The 19108-nt window shown below is 40.6% G+C and overlaps 1 protein-coding gene across 11 annotated transcripts in view; it reads right to left on the bottom strand.

Annotated features, from left to right (window-relative positions):
- Plekhh2 (pleckstrin homology domain containing, family H (with MyTH4 domain) member 2) overlaps positions 1-7868 on the bottom strand; it is a 102243-nt gene extending 94375 nt beyond the window's left edge. For 2 of the 11 annotated variants that reach the window (XR_262069.2, XM_005390931.2), the window contains exons 1-2: positions 7288-7524; positions 1229-1358 (exon numbers count right to left, since the gene is read on the bottom strand). Coding sequence is in view for 10 of the 11 variants with exons in the window: in XM_005390931.2 (XP_005390988.1) it covers positions 1229-1358; positions 7288-7406 (249 nt within the window). In the remaining variant the exon portion in view is untranslated. Of the gene's footprint in view, positions 1-1228; positions 1359-7004; positions 7027-7093; positions 7527-7758 lie in introns of those variants that run through there. The other 9 variants (XM_005390924.2, XM_013517541.1, XM_005390928.2 and 6 more) reach the window with 8 other exon arrangements.
- Positions 7869-19108: the final 11240 nt, after the last annotated feature.

Raw genomic sequence — 19108 nt, 5'->3', positions numbered from 1 at the left:
TTTTTGGTTTTTCTCTGGTACCGGGAACCGAACTCACGACCTTGCGCTTGCCAGGCAGGCGCTTTGCCGCTGAGCTAAATCCCCAGCCCCTGGCTACTGTTTCAACCAGTACAGATCTAGACTCCAAGCTCCCTGGAATCAGAAATATGGGTGGTCTTATTCACAGATGTAATTCTGGTATTAAAAACCGTATGTGGCCCATACCCAGCCCTCAACAATATTCAGCATTTGTTGAATGAATAAATGAACAAACAAAATTATTAATTTCACACAAATATTTGCAAAATCAAAATTCCTGTGCCATAAAATTCTAATTACATTATTAGAACTATTAAGAGAAGTAAGACCAGGAATGGTGGCGCACGCCTGTAATCTCACCATTCAGGAGGCTGAGGAAGGAGGATCGCCATGAGTTTGAGGCCAGCCTGGGCTACATAGTGAGTTCAAGGCCAGCCTGAACTACAGAGCAAGACACTGTCTCAAAACAAACAAACAAATAAACAAAACAAGACAGACACATGCAATTATAGTAAACACAACTGTAGCCCAGACGACGGTTTAGTAATATATAGTCAATCAATACAAATTCCTAGATAGTGCATAATTTCAGAAACATTATAAATATATTTTACCATCAAGGGATTTATCTTCCATAATCATTTTTAAATGATATCCTTAAACATTTAGTAGATCAAAATGCTCTTAAATTCTTTAAAATAAAATGAATTGCAGTTTTTCTTTCTGTAACAAATGAACATCAACTGCAGCTTCCATGTATTGCACGAGCATTTGCAAACATGTTCTTCATCCTACTGACTAATCCTCCCTAATACCAGTGAAAGAATATGCCAAATATAGCTTCAAATACACTTGGCAAAAAATTGAATTATACAATTATTTAATTTTCTGGTGGTACTATAAATTGAACCCAGGGTCTTTGCATGTACCCACACACGCACAAACATGCATAAACTTTAAAATTTTTGAGACAGGGTCTCAGGCTGAGCTCAAAGTTGCAATCCTACCGCCTCAGCGTCCCAGAGTGGTGAAAGTACAGGCATGTGCCACCACACTGGCAAATTATACTATTGTTTTAAAGATGCTTAAACCTCCAAAACACTGAGATTTTTTAAATACACATGAACCAGACCCCATGTAGGTGATTTACACATGAACCAGACCCCATGTAGGTGATACTTAACAGCAAAGAATAGGGACAAAAGCTTACCTTCTCTGCTAAAAGCTCTCTTATCTTGCTTGCTTGAACTCTAAATTTTATGAGCTGAGACTCCAGAGCTACGCATCGTTCCTTCCAATCTACTGGTCCTTCTGGCTCAGAAAGCTCGGCCATGTTTCTTCTAAGAAGAAAGCATTCAGCAGCACACCACATTAGTATTCAAGAAGTCCATTAACTTTCCCAACCCTTACATTGTAGTCACCATCCAATGATATATAGAAACAAATTTTAAATTCTAAGCTACATTCCAGACCTTGCTACAGTTTATGAGCCTTATGGGAAGCCGGAGACCAGGGTGAAAACCCTTCTGTGCTACTACTTAAACTTTACAGGTCTCGGTTTACCCAATCCAGAAAAAGAGGGTACACAACCGTTCTTCCTTAGAGGTATGCTGTGGGAACAAATGAAACATGCTGTTTCCAACAAAACTCAGAGAATAAAATAGCACAGCACAAAATACAATTACTATTTTAACACTGCAGAACAGTATGATTTTTTTAAATCTCTCAACTCATAATTTTACCATACTCAAACTTACAGAAGTCTCACAGCTTGGTTCAAAGAATAGCACAATAAACTAAAGAAACATGAAAGCGCTACAATTATGGTTTAGATCTGCGCCGTAATTTACTAGTAATTTTTACTTAGCATTACTCTAAATTTGCGCAGGTTCAGGCTAAGTCTTTCCAGCCAGAAGTCCTGTGGCATATTTAACTAGGTAAAATTTATTATGATCCTGACAGGTTCACATAACTTTTATTGGTGTAAGAGAAAATATATAAATATGAAATTTGGAATTGTATGCTTGAGCAAATCTGGAATAAGTATTTTCCATGATACTAAGTTTCCTTCTGGCGAAGATTAATCTCAGGAGGAAGTACTGTAAGGAAAAGGACAAGAAGCCAGGGAACTGGTTTTGAAATTCTACAGTATTATTTGATTTTGGAAGTATGATTTTTCCTGGCTCTGAGATCTATGAAAACAGTTTTAAATGTTTGTTAATGTTTAATGGGCTAATTTAAGAAGTAAACTAGTAATGTATTTCTTTCTTTTTTTTTGCTCTTCATAATTAAAAAAATTAGTACACAATTGCAATTCATAATGAATATATTCACCCTGTAGAAGTGGTACATACTGTACACACATTGCATCTCTTTTTTTTTTAGTACTGGTAATCGAACTTGGGACCTTGCTCTTGCTAGGCAGGCGCTTGTGCCGCTGAACTATATCCCCGCTCACATATTGCATCTTGACCTTTTCACTTCACCTTACTCTCCTCTCCCTGCCATCTCCCCTTTTGGAATTGCTCTTGCTATGAGCTGATAAAATTTGCTTTAGGAATAGATCTTCTGCATAAGCCAAGTCCTGGTCATGGAGAACATGTGACAGTAAAACTCAGAACTGCGAATGGTACTGCAATTAAAGTGCACTATTCTATTATTTTGTTTTATGAAAATATGACTAAGTTCATTTTTCTGGTATTTAGTGTAACAACCCAACTCTCTAAACCTATACCAATTTTTTAAAACCACATACTACTAAAACTCAGAAAAAGATTATTTTCCGAGGATAAACATTATCGTTCAGTTCTCACATTAATACTACACTGACACAATCTCATAATAATTTAGAAATAAATAAGCTGAATTGTCTCACAAAGGCTATAATTTTTATGAAAAATACCCTAACCAGCTTCCAGACGCCCCTAACTCCTAGCCATAGTTTAAGGGAAACTTAAAATTGTAGGGCTAAAATTTAATGTCTTTGTTTCTTTGTTTTTACAGAATCTTTATCCTACTGTTTTCTGAGTATTTTCTTTTTGTTTATGGTTATTAGCCTTTCTCATGGCCCTTCTGATTTCCCATATTAGCATTTTCTATTAATTATTCACATTGCCATTTACTATCAATGATTTAAGAATAGATAAAGCAGCTTGTCAGTCGTAAACTTTTTCCCCATTCCACTGCTACTTCATTTATCTAACTATTAGCCTTAGAGGGAAGGAAAAATATGGATAAAATATTAGAAAATAAAAACTCATCATCAAACAGATATCCTTAGTTCTTGAGTCATTCATATAACTGCACAAAAATGTAAGGACATCTGTGTATCCTAAGCAACAAGAAGTCTATTTCATGTTGATTAAACTTTGTTCTACATTTTGAATAGCTTGTTTATGTACTAGTGTAAAATGTCTACAGGTTGTTTTGTTTTGTTTTGTTGCTTTATTTTGTTTACAGAGCTGGGGATCAAATCCAGGACTGGGCACATGCTAAGCAAGTGCTCCACCTCTGAGCTACAATTTTGAAAATAATATAAAGAATACATATTTTTCAACTAATGAAAATAAACCCCAGTAATGCACCATATTAATAGAAAAAAGGACAAAAACCACTGGTCATTTCAACCATACGCGCACACACACACACACACACACACACATGCATACACAAATTTGACAAAACCCAATACCCCTTCATAATAAAAACATTCAATACATTAGCAATGTCAGAGAATTTTCTCAACCTGATAAAGGACATCTACAAAAAGCCAAACCCCTAACTTACAATTTTTGCACTAAATTCAGGAACAAGATAAGGATGTCTGCTCTTACTATTTTATTCAATATTATACTAGAGATTCTAGCCAAGGCAAGAAAATGAAAAAGCATCCAGATTGGATAGGAAGTAAAAACTATTTCTACTTGCAGATGAAATCATCATGTATAAAAAATTCTAAAGAATCCACAAAAGGACATGAGATCTATCGAGTTTTGCACGCTTTCAGGAAACCAGATCAGTACATGAAACTCAGTTGTTCTATACACTAGCAAGGAAAACCCCCAAATTAATATATTCCATTTACAATAGCATCAAAATAAACAAGACACTTAGGAATAAATTTAACAAGAACAAGTGCAAAACTTGTACTGTGAAATGTCGCAAACTGAATTGAAAAAGATTAAGGATCTAAATAAATGGAAGAAATTGCATATTATGAATGGGAAGACAATATTTCCAAATGGGTAAACAATCAATCATGACAAAAATTCTCCCAGAATATTTTGCAGAAATTGACAAGTTCACCCTACAATTCACCTGCAAATTCAAAGCACCCAGAGTAGTCAAAGCAATCCTGAAAAGTTTGAGGATTCACATGTTCAAATATCTAAACTTGCTACACAGGCACAGTACTCAAATATAAGGATATCTGCATAAGAATAGACACATAAATCAATGGACTAATGTTCAGTCTAGAAACAAAACTTCACATTTACAATCGGTTTCTGGCAAGGGTACCAAGACAACTCAATGGGGAAAAGAACTGTATTTTCAACAAATGATGCAGGGCATCACCTGGATGCCCCCATGCAAGTGAAAGTATTCTGGATCTTCCCTCATACCACATAACAAAGCTAGGTGTGGCGGCACATGCCAAGTAACTCCAGCACTCAGGAGGCAGAGGCAGGATGATAGTCACGACTGTGAGGACAAGCTGGGCTACATAGTGAGTTAAAGGCCAACCTGAACTATATCACGAGATGCTGTCTAAAAAAAAAAGACACTGTAAAGAAAGTATAAAAACAACCTAACATTTGCAAATCATGTATTTGATAAGGGATTTGTATCCAGCATATGTAAAGAACTCATAAAATTCAATCAATAAAAAAGACAATCAGTAAGTGGGCAAAGTATCTAAGTAGACACTTCACCAAAGAAGACAAAGGAATGGCAAATAATCACATGAAAAGGTGTCCAACATCATTATCTATAAGGAAAGTGAAACATCAAAGTCATAATGACATTCCACTCTCATATCACACAAGATGAATATAATAAAAAGGAAAAACATATACTAACAAGTGTTGGTAAGAATGTGGGGAAATTGGAACCCTGATACATTGCTAGTGGTACTGTAAAAATGTTGGAGCTGCTATATGAACAGTTTAACAGTTCCTCAAAAGTATAAACATAAAGTTACTGTAGGCCCCAGAAAAGCCAATACTAAGTATACATGCAAGGGAATTGAATACATTGTCCAGAGCAAAATTTGTATACAAAGGTTCATAGCACCATTATCCACAACAGCCAAAAAAGAGGAAATATTCTAAGTGTCTACTATCAGATGAATGGGTAAACAATGGGTAATAATGTGATATATCCATAAACAGAACATTATTCAACCGTAAAAAATAAGGTACTACTACATACTACAACAGTATACAAACTTTGAAAACATTATTGCAAGCCAAAGAACCCAGACATATTATATGATTCTGTTTATATAAAAGGTCCAAAATGGGCTAATCCAAAAAGAAACAAAACAATTTAGTGGTTTCCAGGGGTTTTAAGGAGAGAGCAAAGCTAGAAATAGTGGCAAATGTTGGTAATCCCATCACTCTGGAGGTTGAGGCAGGAAGATCACAAGTCTGAGCCCTGCCTGGGCACTTTAGCGAGACCTTCTGTCCAAATTAAAAAAAAATAATAATAATAATAAGGGCAAAAAGGCCTGAGGATATAGCTCAGTCCAGCAGCTCTGGGGTCTATGCCTTGTTCTGCAAAGACAGGGGAGGCAGACAGACGGCGAGGACTGACTTCCAATGGACATGGGGTTTCTTTCAGGGATGAAGAAAATATTCTGGAATTAGTGGTGATGGCTGAGGGTATGCTAAAAATCACTGGATCAAATACTTTAAGAGTACCTGCAAATATACTACAAATAATGAAACTAGACATTAAAAGGGTAAATTTTAAGGTTTGTAAGTACCTTAAACCCCAACAAAAACAGCATATATTTACAAATGAGTAAAGAAAAAGTAGCCGTTTAAATGGATACATACTAATACAATAGAATGTGGTCTGCTAGCCACGTACACAGATTTAATGATCCATTATGTGTGGTTACCCGTGCCAAAAATGTCACCATTAACTCAGATATGATCAAATAACCTCGAACATGAAAAGTATAATACACATATCTTAGCTAGAGTACTTTGTTATAGACATGACACAAGCTCAAAATTAGATACACCTACTTATTTCTTTAGTTACGCTAATTGTGCATTTTATAGTGAACAAGTAAAGCCTTCAGAACATTATGAAATCAGCGTTTAACATCTGCAGTCTCTATTAGCTGGGTTATAATAAAAGAATTCACAACTGCAGTGTGGGACTATAGTCCCTACCGAGGTTTATATACCTGATTTCCTTGTTTCCTTCTCTAAGTTCTGCTAGCTAACAGGTTTAAAGTAACTGTTCTGTTAGGGCACCATCTTGAGTAGTCAAGAATTTTAACTTTGCACACTGCTCACCATCCGTTTCCATTCCCCCCTGACATTGTAGTGCTCTACAACTTGGGGAGCTTTAATCAATTTCTAAATAAATACAGCTAGAATTTCGAATTTGACAGTGATCTACCTTCTCTGCAGCGAACCGAGATGCCATGGTTTTTCAAATACCTCGAATAACTTTTGGAAATATTTATGACACAAAATAAACTGTTTACAATTGTGGAGTGATTGCTCTTTTTTTTTCTCAGTTTCTGACTTCCTGTTTCTCTTCCAAATCCCAAAAAGGAAAGAAAAAGAAGTGAAAGAATCCATCTACTTAGGTCTACCCGGTTGAAGTTCAGGGTTAGTCTCTCATATTCTTAAATTGTCACCGCTTAAAGAACAAACTAACCGGACCGCCAGGTAACTGTGTTTTCGCGGCTGAGGCAGTAAGTGTTTTTAAACCAGACCGAGAAAGCCTTGTTTAAGGAACCTTACCACCACCATCTCACCCACTCTGGCCACGCTTGCCCTTGGGGAGCACTGCCCAGAACGGCCTGCTCCTGACTGCACTCTGGGGAACATACATTGCTGTGCAGTCCAGGCTTGCAAAGACTCCAGTTTTCACAAAGAAAGCAGCGACCTGCAGGTAGCTCAGCAGCGGCGCGTCTGCGGAGCAAACCGTTCCACTTGACTTCCCACAGCGCTCGGTGCGTGGCTAAAACGCTCTTTTACAGAGCGGTCCGCAACCTGCAGGCACCGCGCAGCTCGGGCAGGTCACCTCAGGGCACGCTGATGTTCCGACAACTCGAGGTGTAGCAGACGGCTCTGCAAACTTTGCAGCAGTTGCGCCCCGCAGATCACGGTGGGGCTCCGCACAAGCCGGCCGTGCCGCAGCATCCCCGACCGTGCGGGGCCTTGGGGACTGGAGGACGCGGGGGTCGGGGACCCGGGCTGCCCGGGGGTGCCCAGCACCTAGCGCTCCCCGGCGCCGGGCCCGGGGCTTCACGCAGAACGTCACAGGAGCCGCGGGGACGTGGGGACGTGGGGCCTCCGCCAGCCCCACCCCTCCCACCGCGCCGCGACCCCCAGACCCCGCCGCCTGGCGACCGCGGGGACGCGAGGAGGTGCTGGCCGCGCCCGCGTCCTCGGCCGGCGAGGGTCCCGCGGGCGCACCCCCGACAGCAGGGGCTCCCGGGGCGGTAGAGATGCGGGGCCGCCCCTCCGCTCCATGCCCTTCCCACCTGCCTACCTCTACTGCGGGCCCCGAAGTCCCCTCGGCGCCTGGCCCCGGCTCCCTGCGCTCCGGGTTCTCACTCGGACCCCCGAGTGGGCGGGGCAGGGCCGCCCCTTCCCGGGACTGGCAGCAGGGACAACCAATCAGAGATCCCTGCCGATCACCTGGCGTCACTGGATGGTGCGACTGTAGCCTTGGCTCCTCCCAGTCCCCGCCCCGAGAGGGAGTTCTTGACTAGGGGCCACCACCCCCAGCCTTCCCACACCTAGGCATCAGAGCCGGTCGCACACATCCGTCACCTCCTTTCCATTGCCTCTCCCTCGATTGGACTGTTATCCTTCCCCCTTGGTTAGCCTCCCAGCCTCCCTTTTGCCAATCCATCCTCCATCCTCCGGTCGGGTTAATTGTCCTCAAGTTTGGTTTTGAGATGCACGTTGCCGGAGATCTTCACCTAAATAATCAAAAGTAGAGTCCCTAGAATAGTGTTCAAGGCTGCATCGCTCCTGTTCAGGTTGATTTTTTCACAGGTTTTTTTCACACACCAGAGACCTGGGCTGTGCACTTACCCACTCCAAAGAAGTCCGTTGGGAGCGGTTACCGGCCACTCCCGACCTAGCTATCTCCTCTGACCATCCTCTAAGACATAGCTCAAACGACTCTTTAGGTAACCGTTTCTGTGGCCCCACTTAGCTGCTCTTTTTCCCTCTTGGCACCTACTCATGGGGCCTTAGGTACCACACCAGAGCTCTCCTTTAGACTAGCATTTGAAAGCAAAGTGTACTGCATAGGTAGACGAATGATAATCTAAATCTAGCTAGATTTTACATCGCAAACTGGGGCCTAGAAAGGCCAGTCTCCAGGCAAAAGACGGAGACAAACAGAAGGACAAATCCTGAATGCTATGGCTAGTCCTTCCCCAGGTCACATAACTAGGTCAAAATACTCTCTTTGATTCACAGTTGGCTAATAGAGGGTATCAGAAGACTTTCCCTCGCAATCTTTTTAAGTTTATCCTATATAGAATAAAATGCAAAAGAGAGATTTATAAAGTTCCTTAGAAGGAAGGCAGTAAGTGAAAACGACTAAAAGGCCAGCAAGCGAGCATCAGGCTTCCATATTTCTTCCAGACGAACACTAATTTTGGACTGGATCCCAGACTACCCCCACACATCGAATTCCTTTTGCCTTCTGTGGGAGCTGATGATCCATATCATATGAAAAATTATCTCCAAGCAGCTTTGGCAAACATGCAAACCGGGCTGGGCTTATTTTACAGAGCAGGCAGGAGTTAAATAAACAGAGTTTAAGTAACTTGCATAATTTAACACAGCAAGTCAGTAGAGACCAAGCAGGAGAAAGAAAGAATGCCAAAATAGAATCACTTCCGTTTGTGAGTCAGAAATACTAAATAGACTAAGAGAACTGAGTGAATAAAATTACTCATGAAAAGCAGCTTTCTAAACACGGCCACCACCCTCCCAAAGCTCAGCCAACATTTACTTACTGTCACCTTTTTCTGGAAACATGACAAACTGAATTTGTTTGGCTGGAGAGAAAAAAGTAGACCAACATCCTGTGCCTTAAAAAAAAAGGTACTAAAAGAAAAAGTTGTGCTAAAAAAAAATACGCACTATAATAGAATACTATTCAGTGATAAAAAGAAATGAAGTACTGACATATGCTCCACATTGTATAAGCTTTGGATAAATTATGCTAAATGAAAGGAGCTTGTCACAAGAATAAGCACATATTTGTATGATTCCATTCATATAAAGTGTCCAAAATAGGCCAGTCCATAGAGACAGAAAGCCTAGGGCTGGGGAGGATGTGGGTGACCGCCAGGATGAGTGAGGCTGCTTTTTGGAGCAATGAAAACATTCTGAAATGTGTGGAGATGGTTGGACAACCTGAGAATGTACTAATATCCATGGATATGTACAATTTGATGACTGAATTATATAGTATGTAAACTATATCAATAAATCTGCTTTAAAAAGAAAACTGCCTGTTGAACTGTATGTTTTTATATTAGGTAGCAGCAGATAGAAAATCTCTCTGGTTGTTCATAAGTATTTGCCTCAGCTGCAGTATTCCATTTATTTGTAATTATTTGTCCGGTAGTCCCATTACACTGTACTGTGATGGTTGATATGCTCTCTGGTTTTGCTCTTTAATATATATCTAGCATAATGCCTGGAACATAGTAGATTCACAATAAATACTTGTTGAATGAATGAGCAAAGGTGGCAAGGGATGTATTTTCTTGAGTCTTATGGTACTGCAGGGATTTTACTAAGGTGTGAAGAATACAAAAGTAAACAAAATGTATTTCATTCAGAGGGTCTGTCTTTATTGAGTTGCGGTCAAGGAAGAAAACTGTAAGTTCACTGAGTAGTTGCACAAATAAAGAATTGCATTTTCATTAAGTGCTCTGAAGGAAAAGCAGAAAGTATTACATAAACTAAATAGTAAGGCCCAGGTGCTCAGGAATCAAGGAGGCTTTCTTTGAGTGACATTTGAGCTGGAATCTGAAAGAACTGACCAGGAGTGAGCAGGGAGATGGTGGGAAGAGTATTCCAGGCAAAGGGAGCTTAGGGCACCAGGGCCTCAGGAGGCTGAGACGTGGGGTGGGGCATCAGACAAGGGCAGGATAAGCAAAGGGAAGAGGGCAGCACAAAGCAGCTGTAAAGGAGAAAGGCTGGGGCTGGGGAGACCTTGAAGAAAGGGCTTCTTGCATTTTAATAGAATCTGGTGAAATGCAGACTCAGAACCTGTGTGTCTGGGATACAGATCAAGGTTTTGCATTTCTGACAAGCCCTGGGGATGCACTGAAGTGTGGGAGGTATTTTTGTCAGGGACCTGGCCAGGGCAGATGTGGCAAGAGTTTAGCAAGCACGTTAGAAGAGAGACAGAGCAGGTGAAAAGAGGCTCACCAGTGGCTAGTCTGGTGGCAGATGGGTCGGGTCGTGGTGGAGAGAAGTAATGGTGACCAAAGCTGGGTTTCATCTGTCCTCTATCTAGCACGGTAGAGAGAACAACAGTGGTGGTGGTGGGGGGTGACAATCAGGAAGCAAAGAATTAATTCACTAAAGATAGGAGCTAGCATGCTTGTGATGGGAATGAAATTGGAGGCCATAATGGGAATTAAAAGTTTTGAGGTGAAATCACTAGAAATAGTAAACACTTCCAACTGAGGCACTGGAGCGAGTGACACCCGTGTGGTGGAGGTCCGATTATTATTTCCATCTGACAGATGGGGACATTATATTCCAATGAGGTTATTAAACAATTGCTTGAAGGTTTCATGACATTACACAGAGGAACCAGGACTCCTCTCTCCATGGAAACCACCCCTCTGTACTACATCCGTGTGCAACTCCTTCCAAGGAATGGAATCTACCAGATCTGACAGCTGATTAGAAGTGGGGAGTTTCAGTGTCTAGGAGGATTTGTGTCTCCGTAACTGCAAAAGGATGGTGCAATTAGCCACAGTAGGGATGTAAGGACAAACAACTAGTTACAGGAAAGGAGAATTAGATGTGGCTTTGAGGGGCTGAACACAACTTGGGGTGCAGAGGACCATCAGAAAATTAGTTGGGCTGAGTTGGGGAGGAAGGTCTGGGTTTGGGTATACCATTCAAGGTGACCTGCGCAGAGGGGAGGTTACTGCAAATTGCTGAATGTTTGCTGGCCACTTGCAAGGACAGAGGGGGTGGAGGGCTGGAGGGAGCAGAGATGAGGGATTAGGGACCTGGGCAAGTCCCAGAGAAGTAGCTGCTTCTGAATCCAACCACACATAAAATCCAAAAGGCAACAAGAAAGGAGGAGGCACTGGCCTCACTAGACTGAGTGTGTGGCTTTCTGGAGCAGAAAAAAAGTGCAAACCAGTTTTAGAAAACCTGACCCACTCCCGTGCGACAGCATGAATCTGTGAGATCTGGGCCCTCGTGACCTGATTACCTTCCACTAGGCTCTATTTCTTCATTTTTAGTACTGGAGATTGAACCCAGGGCCTTCACACTAAGCTGCATCCACAGCCCTTTTATTTGTTTGTTTGTTTATTTATCGAGACAAGGTGCTATTAACTCACTAAATTTCACAAGATGGAGTCACACATGTGATCCTCCTGCCTCAGCCTCCCATACTGCTGGGATTTCAGGTGTGCACCATCACACCCACAGACATCATCTCTCTCTCTCTCTCTCTCTCTCTCTCTCTCTCTCTCTCTCTCTCTCTCGTAGTGGAAATTGAACTCAGGACCTTGCATTTGCCAGGCAGGCGCTTGTGCTGCTCAGCTACATCCCCAGCCCAACATCATCTCTTAAAAGTTCTACCATACTAACATCACCACAGCAGGGACCAAGCTTTCAGAGCACATGACCCTCTGGCGGACAAACTATAGCGGTGTGTCCACAGTGCCCACGGTACAGTGGCCTGCCTGATCCCTTGGGTCTGCACTGAGGCCTGACTCCCTCTCCCTTCAGCTCACCAGGTGAGCCAGGCCCCCGCCATCACAGCTTAGTTATGGGCCACGGCCCAGTGGTGGTTCCAGACCAGTGCCGGGCCTGGAAGAGCTTCTGAGAATTTAAAGGGGGTCAGTAAAACAACAAAGGAAACAAGTGTGTACTAAGGGGAAAGAAAAGAGCTCAGACAGAACTTTGAGCATCATTTATTTTAAGGCAGCTGAAAAATGGAGATGCATTTAAGCAGATGGAGGATAGGTCAACAATCATGGTTTACATCTAGATGCCTTCCGAGAGCCTCATGTGTTTCTAGCGGGGAGCTTTGGGGAGGCAATTGGATTATGAGGTTTATAGTTACACGTGCTATGAGAAGGTGGGCCTGGTTGGAAGACACAGGTCACTGGAGTTACAGCTGGGAGGGGTTTCTCTCCCTCCCTTCCCTCTGCACTTCCCTGTGCCATGCCATCTGGCCTTGGAGCCAGCCAACTATGCGCTGAAACCTCTACAGACTGTGGGTCTAAGTGAACCTTCCTTCCCTTAAATTGCTAGTGTTGGGTATTTTGTCTCAGCGACTAAGAAAGTGATAAGGTAGCAATGGTTTGGTTAGAACTCACGAAGTTAAAAAAGACACTGAATGTGGAAGTCACATAAGATAACAATGACCCCTCAGTATAAAAATGTCACATGTGAGCAGATGATTTATCAAGTTTGGGTTCAGTACAGCACCTGGCAGGCAGAGGAGGCCTTTCTAGACAGAACTTCATTACATGTGACAACTACTGTAACAGAAAACGCCCCCCATGCGCCAGTACACCTCAGCTTCTTAGTTGCCCAGGTAACAGTTCCTGTTCCAGATCCGGTTGCTCCTGCCTCTTAGAAACCGCTGGTCACTGTGATGCACGTTGTATGAACCCATCCCCCCCCGACAAGCCATTCTGCCTCTGTACTTCCTGCTTGCTTATCCCATGTAAGCCCTAGACCACCAGAGGTCAGGGTCTGAGATTCGGGCAATGGTCACGATCGGTGTCCATCAATGTAAATCGGTGTCCATCAATGTAAATAAATCTGCCTCCAAATCCTAGGTGTTGTTCCGGTGTTTCTGCTTGCCATTGCACTGCAGTCTCCCTCTGTCTCTGTCTCTGTCTCTGTCTCTCTCTGTCTCTGTCTCTATCTCTCTCTCTGTCTCTGTCTGTCTGTCTCTCTCTGCGTTGTATAATGAGACAGCTTAAACCATATGTAAATGAACAACAACAAAACTGACCACAACTCCACTAATTAGAGAAAACGCCAATTAGAGAAAAGATACATTAAAAGAGCATATTATGTATGTGTGATCATTGCAGAATGAAATGGATTGCCAAAACACATTCCAAAAGAGGATGAGGATATAGCTCAGTGGCACAAGCACCTGCCTGGCAAGTACAAGGTCTTGAGTTTGATTCCCGGTAGCAAAAGGCATTGGAGAAAGCTGACCAGTTAGGCAGAAGGAACTGGTTCCCCAGTTGGGGCAGGGGAAAGGCAGACAGTCTGAGGCAGACCCATCACAAGAGGCACCAGGCTGGCTGCTGAGTGAGTAAGTGGATGAGCGGCTGTGTATGGTGTCCGTGGGGAGACTAAACCACCCTGGCCAGCTATAGATAAGAGTCAGGCATCAGTTGATGATAGTCTCCAATCCTAAGTGCTATCACTGAGGTGCTGAGATGCAGTATCTCCCACTGCACAGTTGGAAGTGTCTGTCTCCGGCCCCTTCTACCCTCATCACCCATGGAATACACTCTGGAGGTTTCAGAAAATTTGGCAGGAAGTTAAAAGGATATTGGATTCCAGTAAGCTAAATGAAGTACAATCCTAATGTGTTTGATGGGTACTAGAACCTTGCATGGAATGTCCCTTTGAAAAACAAGAGATACGCAGTGGGAATGTTCCAAGAGGTAAGGTGAGGAGGAGCTAGGAAGAGAGGAACTGAGAGGGCTGTGCCCAGGGACAGAAGAGAGTCAATGTCTTGTTGGACTCCAGAAGCTGGTTCCTTCTTAGACCGGTCTGAAACAACATGAGATAACCTGGCATCAACATTTTGAACAATTAAAGTGGAAAAGTTATGACTTTTCTTTTACATAACCAAATTTATAAGGTGGAGCTTATACTTTGAACTTCAGTGGTACATGGCTTTATTATATCCTCAAGTCAATATAAAAACTTTTAATTTATTTTATATAATTCTTTTTTTCTTGAGACAGGATCTTGCTAGGTAGTCCCAGCTAGACTTGAGCTCACTGTGTAGCCCAGGCTGGCCTCAAACTTGCAGCAATCCTCTTGCTTCAGGCCTAAGTGCTGGGATAACAGGTGTGTGCCACCCATACCGAGCTCATAAAAATGTTTTAAAAAGTGTTTCATTGCCGTTTTTGTTTTACAGTATTTTGTTTCCTGGAAATAAGAACAATATAAACATTTTCATCAAAGCATATGAAAAGATACAGAGAATAAAGAAAAATACTAAAATTATCCACAACCCTTCATTCATAAAAACTTTAACATTTTAATCATTTTCAGTCTTTTTTTTCTATTCACATATTGTGTTTTCCTTTCACATATGGGGTTATGCTGAATTCACTGTTTGGGGGGAGTAGGACTGTGAATTGAACTAAGAAAGATTTCCAGCTTTTTTTTTTTTGAGACAGGGTCTCACTACTTTGTCTAGACTGGCCTCAAACCAGGGATCCTTCTAACTCAACTTCCTGAGTGCTTAGGATGACAGGCATGCACTACCATATCTGACCATAGCCTGGTGTGGTGGCGCACGGCTGTAATCCCAGCACTCGGGAGGCTGAGGTAGGAGAATCATTGTTTAAGACCAGCCTGGGCTACAAAGCAAGCTCAAGGCCAGCCTGAACTGTGTAATGAGACCCTGTCTCAAAAAGACCAAAAAAAACCCAAAACCTGATTGGATTCACATTTTTTATGTTGCTTTTACATGTTATGGCATATACTTTCCTTGTTTTTAAGTATTATTTTGAAGCATTTTAATGAGTTATTAATATTATTAACTAATTTATTTAACCATTTTTATTGTACAGTTAAGTTATTATATTAGAAATCTTTGTCTTTTATATCCTGCTATATTCCTTAGGCTTGCTATGTTTCAAACCCAAAGCTCAAGTGATCTCCCTGCCTCGTCTCCCAAGTACTATAACTGGGACTACTGGGACTACTATGCCTTACCATCTTCACTTCATAATATCTGGGTTTTTTTGTTTGTTTGGTTTTTCTTCCGGTACCAGGAATCAAACTCACAACCTTGTGCTTGTCAGGCAGGCACTTTTGCCACTGAGCTAAATCCCCAGCCCCACACTTCATAATATCTGATCCAGACCAAAACCTCCCCTCCCTAACTGCCCTTTACCACCACCAAATCTGATTCATTCACAAAGTACAAGCTATTTAAAATTTAACTAGACTTATTATTCTTCACAGTTTTTTTGAAATAACTACAAATTTGAGGGAAAGTTGCGCGACTAAAAATTGTATATAAAAAACCTGTAAGAACTTTACCTATATTTACATTTTATTGTTTTGTCTCTATTTGCTTAAAAAACCCCACAGCCTATGAAAGGTCCTTTTTATACCCTCTTAGAGAACTGTTATGATTCTTCATAGTGTGTATTGGTCTTAGAGGCAATGATCAGTATGCTTAATTTGTTCAACTGCAAGTGTACTCCTGATAGTCTGGCTGCAGGGAATTAACAGAATTATAAGTTTCAGCAAAATTCAGTTGCGTCTTCAGGGTTTTGGAGCAGGATCCTTAGTAATAATATGCACATCTGAAATTTTTCATGTCCCCACATATACATGCTAAATTCACTTCTGATGTCCCATTGAAGCCCTCCTGTGTTGGGTTTATTTTGTTTTCACAGAAATAAAGTCCTTTGGTTTTTTTTTTTTTTAATGAGGACTCACCATGTTGCATCAAACTCGGGCTCAGGCCACCCTCCTGCCTCAGCCTTCAGGGTAGCTAGGACTACAGGTCTAAACAACATGCCTGTTTATATTTAACGAGATTTTTATTGTTCTTTGAAAGTCTCATTTTCTAGCCCTCTAACAACTGCTTCTGCTCAATTAGCATTTTGAATGTTTATCTATAAAAGGAAAACTGTAGAGAAAGAATGATATAAATCTAGTAAATTCACATTTAAGTCAGCTTCAAGGACTAAGGGGTTCAAAAGTCTCTACAGACCAGCTTGAAAACTTCTTGGATCACCTTGACAAACTTTATAAGGACTTCTCCTCCAGCCTGTGTTCCTGTTTCCCTGACAACCAGTCTGTTTCATTTCATCTGCACCAAATTGGAAGGTTTTATCCAGCTCTGGGTTAGGAACAATTGGCCTTTGGCCAAACTCCAGAGACACAAGCACCTTCCTTATAAGTCATATAGTTCTCGTGGAGTTTTCTAAATATAAAACTTTTTTTATTTATATGATGATGTATACTCTTAGTTTTTCTAACTGGCATAATCTTACTGGGGAAAATTTGGAATGCCATAGCCAGTTTGGGGAAATTTTGACAAGAACAAAATTGTTCATTTGAGAAGTATATCAGAATGAAAGAATGAAGAAGTCCTCGAGGAGATTATTTGTCTTGCTTGTCTGAAAGAGCAAAAAACTTGTTGAACCTGAGAAACAGCCTCTCCTTCATTTTTGTATTTTGGGGATTAATAAGACCTGACATTTTAATTTTGCAGCTTGATCAAATTGTCAGGAATTCAAGTTATGTGGAAACCAACTGCCTGTTGCTCTATTGTGTGTGTATGGGCATAGAATTTATTTTAAAAATTTCAAAAATTATATGCATAGAACTGTATTCAGCTAAGTGAAATGATAATGAATGCTTAAAGGATTTAATTTTATGAGCTACTGACAAGTTACAAAGCACAAAGATTTATGTGTGGGCTAAATTGTAATTTTCAGATGTTTAACTAACTTTAAAACCCTAGGCAAATAGTAAGTTAATTAATAAATAATGCTTGAATGCATAGAGAGTTTCTAAAGAAGAAACATGTAAAACATAGCTGGTTAAAATAATTTCAAGTTACCTTATTGCTTAAATTGACAATAGATTAATAATATATGCAAATAAATTTGGAAGATTTATCTAAGTATATTTAGCTATTTTTGGGTCCTCAGATTTCTTAGAACTATATGAAACAGGTGTCAAGGATAAAAAAGCTGAGCAGATTTGAATTGTCAATTCTCTTAATTTTGCGTCTGGAGAAAAGCTGGTTTCCTTAGTGTTATGTGACAGCAAAAGTCTGAGAGCATAGCTCAGTGAGAGCACATGTTTAGCATGTGGCAGAAGGCTCTGGCCTCAGTCCCCAGCACCAAAAAGAAAAAAAATATATATATGACAATATAAATTTGATTACACTAGATACAATATATTAAACTATAAATATACACAAGATAATTGATATGATTTTGTTTATTTACTTAAACTGTAACTTTTAATTAAATTTATTATGGTAAATTTCATAACTCTCATTTTATTTACTATGTTGTGTCAAAACTACAAAGGTTTTAAGATAGTCCTAACTGTATATTCATATATCTTGTATGTATGATGAAATATATAAATACAGAGGTATATCAATATGTCCTTTACTAAAAATTGTGGGTTTTTTTATTTTGGTTTTTGGGTTTGTTTTTTTTTTTGTCTATTTGAGACAGGGTCTCTATGCAGTTCAGGCTGGCCTTGAACTCACCTTATAGCCCAAACTGGTCTTGAACTCACAATGGTCCTCCTGCCTCAGCCTCCCAAGAGCTGAGATTACAGACATGCGTCACTGTGCCTGGCCACAACTTGAATAATATGTTACATGAATACAAAAGGAGAAAATTGACATTTAGATTTTTTCTATAAAATGAACAAGTCATTTTATGTACAGATCAGTAGATGTCACCAAATTGTTCTGTTAACTTAAAGCTTCTTCACATAGTCTTATTATTTAGAAATCCTTGTCTTTGAAAAAAAGTTAAGCTCCTAGTAACTATTGTTGTTTATTGCTGTATTTGTTTTCATAGTTTTGTAGCAAAATGTTCATCTTTAGATATTTATGACTTACATTTTGGCTCTTTTAACCATTGTTGATGTTGTCATTCCAAAGTTCAATCCTCAAAATCAGAATAATAAAAATCCTATGATGACTTTTATACTTAAAATATCTGCATTTTTTTTTTTTTTTTTTTTTTGGTACTGAGAATTGAACTCAGGACCTTGTGTTTGCCAGGCAGGTGCTTGTTCCACTGACCTATATCTCCAACCCCCATATTTTAGAATGACTATTAGGTAACACAAAGAGCTGTTCCATCATCCTATAATAGAGCAACAACAAAAGGAAACAATTAGGTTCATCTAGCATTCTCCAGAATTGCATTTAAAACTTGTAGGAGAGTTCTTTTCCCAAACTTAGATATTAAAAAAAAAAAATCACAATGAAAAGGGAGTTATCCACTTAGACAAATTATACTTAGGTAAAACATGTTAATACAGATATCTTTCCATGCTTATATGCTTTTTAAATTAAAAAGGGGCATGCTACTATGCCTGGTGATAGATTCCCATTATCCCAGCATGTGGGAGGCTGATTACATGTTCCAAGTCAGCCTAGAGTACACAGTGAGACTCTGTCAGAGATAGAGAGATAGAGAGAGAGAGAGAGATACAGAGACAGAGAGACAGAGACAGAGACACAGAGAGACAGAGAGAGAGAGAGAGAAAGGGAGACAGGGAGAGAAAGAGGTAAGAGAAGGGGGAGAGAGAAATTCTTTATAAGAAGTCTGAATAAATACTAGTGTGGTAGCACAAATACATAGTGTACTAGCCTACTTTCCATTGTTAGGACAAAATACGTA

This window comes from Chinchilla lanigera, unplaced genomic scaffold (genome assembly GCF_000276665.1).
Source record: "Chinchilla lanigera isolate Chin_1 unplaced genomic scaffold, ChiLan1.0 scaffold00040, whole genome shotgun sequence".
Classification (NCBI taxonomy): Eukaryota; Metazoa; Chordata; class Mammalia; order Rodentia; family Chinchillidae; genus Chinchilla; species Chinchilla lanigera.
The sequence above is the reverse complement of the archived record's forward strand: the minus strand, read 5'-3'. Positions and strand labels throughout refer to the sequence as shown.